General features: G+C 47.4%; 1 protein-coding gene across 1 annotated transcript; it reads right to left on the reverse strand.

The window, feature by feature from the left end:
• Window positions 1–988: 988 nt before the first annotated feature.
• On the reverse strand, window positions 989–1,239 carry DACRYDRAFT_112712 (uncharacterized protein; the record flags this gene model as incomplete). Its single annotated transcript, XM_040769481.1, has 2 exons — window positions 989–1,098; window positions 1,146–1,239. The coding sequence occupies 2 exons, from the start codon at window positions 1,237–1,239 to the stop codon at window positions 989–991; spliced, it is 204 nt and encodes a 67-aa protein (XP_040623388.1).
• Window positions 1,240–2,546: the final 1,307 nt, after the last annotated feature.

Consider the following 2,546-nt stretch of genomic DNA (forward strand, 5'->3'; position numbering starts at 1 on the left):
ACCTCATCCTTGGTCATATGACCTGATCACCTGACTAGGCTGAGTAAGCAAGATGTTCTAGCAGGTTCCACCACAGAGGTATAAATATAAGGCCTACTCTGCCTGGGGACTGTCTCTTCAGACTTGGTTTTTTAGGATCATCCACAGGTACCTATACTGTAGATAGGTCTTAGTCATCAGGTCTACTCCACTTCCTTGTTGCCTGCTTAGACTCTTGGCACTCTTAGGTGAGCAGACTTAGTCAGCCTGTGTTGCCCTAACAGCCTGGCAATGAGCAGAATGGGCCTTGCAATGAGTCCTGCCCATCCAAAAATTTGGCAGGACAACAACTGGTCTCCCCTGTGATGGGCTCCACTGCTCTGATTATTTGGCATGCCAACCCCAGCCCTGGCAATGTATCTAGATACAAGGATAGTATTGCACACAGCCTTGAGTAGCTAGTATAAGTAGCTTCTAGAAACCACTGTACCTAGCTTATCTGCCCCTTTTCTGCAAGTGTATATGGATCCAATTATCCTATACTGGCAGGCAGACTTGACTTGATTTATCTTGATTGACTGATTCCAAGACCAACTTCTGATTTATGCATACCAACTTCTGATAGCTGAGTACCTGGCTGATCCTGACTTACCAATTTTCTGATTTTCCATTCAACCTACCTGCCCTTTTCCCTGTGAGTTCTCACACACCTCCTATTGGACTGACATATTTGGACCCCCCCATATTTTGGATACCTCTTGGGTTGGATCAATGCCAGCAGGCATGCAGAAATACTGGATGAGTGTGGTGGTCTCCTTTTCCCAATCCTAGGGGTCATCAGTAAGACAGGCAAGAGAATGAGTATGGGAGGATGCACCCTGTTCACTGCATCCTGGATCTCCAGGTTGTCATCATCCTCCAGCAGCCATGTATCTCCCTGCTGGCCTGGCTCACCAGGCCCAGCAGTATGCACCAGTGGATGCACATGCATCACAGTCTCAATTGCTTCCTATTTCAGGATATAGTTGGGGCATTCTCCAGGGGGATACTGGAGTGTATGGATGGGGATGGCCAGGGGAATCCACTGCCAGTGATGTTTGAACTGCTGGTCTAGCATCTCTGTCAGGAGAGTGAGCCAGGTGTGCTGGGTTACCAGCATGACATACCTTTGTACCAGCAGTCTTCAAACTCACTGTACCAGTGACAATTTAGGGAGAAATAAGATTGGAAGCTGGGATTATTGTGAAGGGAGGGGGACATACAGAGCCAGGAGACAGGAGTTCCACAGGGATCATGCTTGGCAATGAGGCTTGGGACACACCAGTGAAAGCATAGGTTCAGCTGGTCATCCCAGAAGTACTGTGCATGCATCTGAAGCTGGAGTGGTCCAGCTTCTGATCCCTGTCCTCTTGGACCTTTTCTGCATCCAGCATTGATTCCTCTGGCTCAGGGGTGCTGGGCAAAGGCTGCATCTGCCAGCCCAGCAAGTGCTGGGAGGCCAGGGGAGGGAGGCAGAGGAGGAGGGTTGCCAGTTGCCAGGAGGTGAGGTGTTGGTGTTGCTGGGCTCTGAGGGGGTGGTGTCAGGGTTTGCCCAGTTTCAGCATGAGTTTGATACAATCAACACCAAAAGACTTACTTTGGCCTCAGTCTAGCCCAAATCCATTGACCCTGAAGCAAAACCACTTGACTACTTCAAAGCACCACCCTAAACAATGGTAAACTGTACAGTCCCACAGCTACCTTTTTGATTCCATTATACTTCCATTTTCTGACATGTATATATGCCAGCTCTAGGAGCCTTATGCCCCTTAGAGCTGATCTCTCAGGAATTCCACTGTCAGATAGTGACAAACCTAGATTGAACTCTCCCAAATCTCCTTGACTCTTGGATTGGTGTTCAAACCTAGACTTCAACCCCCCTCAGACTGTTTGTGACTCCACTATTTTGCTCTTGTGACTAAAGGCATTTTGGGCTGATTTGTTATATTGCCCCTACTGTCAACCACAACTTGAGCTTTTGTGCTCTCCTTGCTGCTTCTCAATTTTATGGGGTTCCTGTTTTGAGGATACTTTCAATATCTGGCAGTGTGTCCTGACAGGTGGTCAGGCAAAACAGGTAAGTGTGAGGGCAACACAATCCAACAATTGTTGGTGATCAAATAACTGAACAGGTGATGAGCAAATCAGAGAGTAGTGAGTCATACGTCAATCAATACCTTGATGTTTGTTCACAAATGGAGTGATCAACAGGGGTTTTTATAGAGTAAGTGGTGATTGGCAGCCAACAGGCACAATTGTGTGTGTGTTGTGTGCATGTTTGGAATGATTCAAGCTTTGTGTTTAGAACCTAATGACCTTGGACTGTGGGGTTCCTAAGAGATTAGCTCTAAAGAGCTACAGGGGCTATACCTGGGTTCTATATATGTCTAGGTATGGAAGTAAAAGGAAGCAAAGTCTGTGGCTGACTATACAGCTTGCTTAGGGCAGGCATCTTATGTCTCTTGTCTGGTTGGTCCCTGTTAGGGCAACACAGGCTGACTAAGTCTGCTCACCTAAGAGTGCCAAGA

Source organism: Dacryopinax primogenitus (assembly GCF_000292625.1).
Source record: "Dacryopinax primogenitus strain DJM-731 SS1 chromosome Unknown DACRYscaffold_61, whole genome shotgun sequence".
NCBI classification, from domain to species: Eukaryota; Fungi; Basidiomycota; class Dacrymycetes; order Dacrymycetales; family Dacrymycetaceae; genus Dacryopinax; species Dacryopinax primogenitus.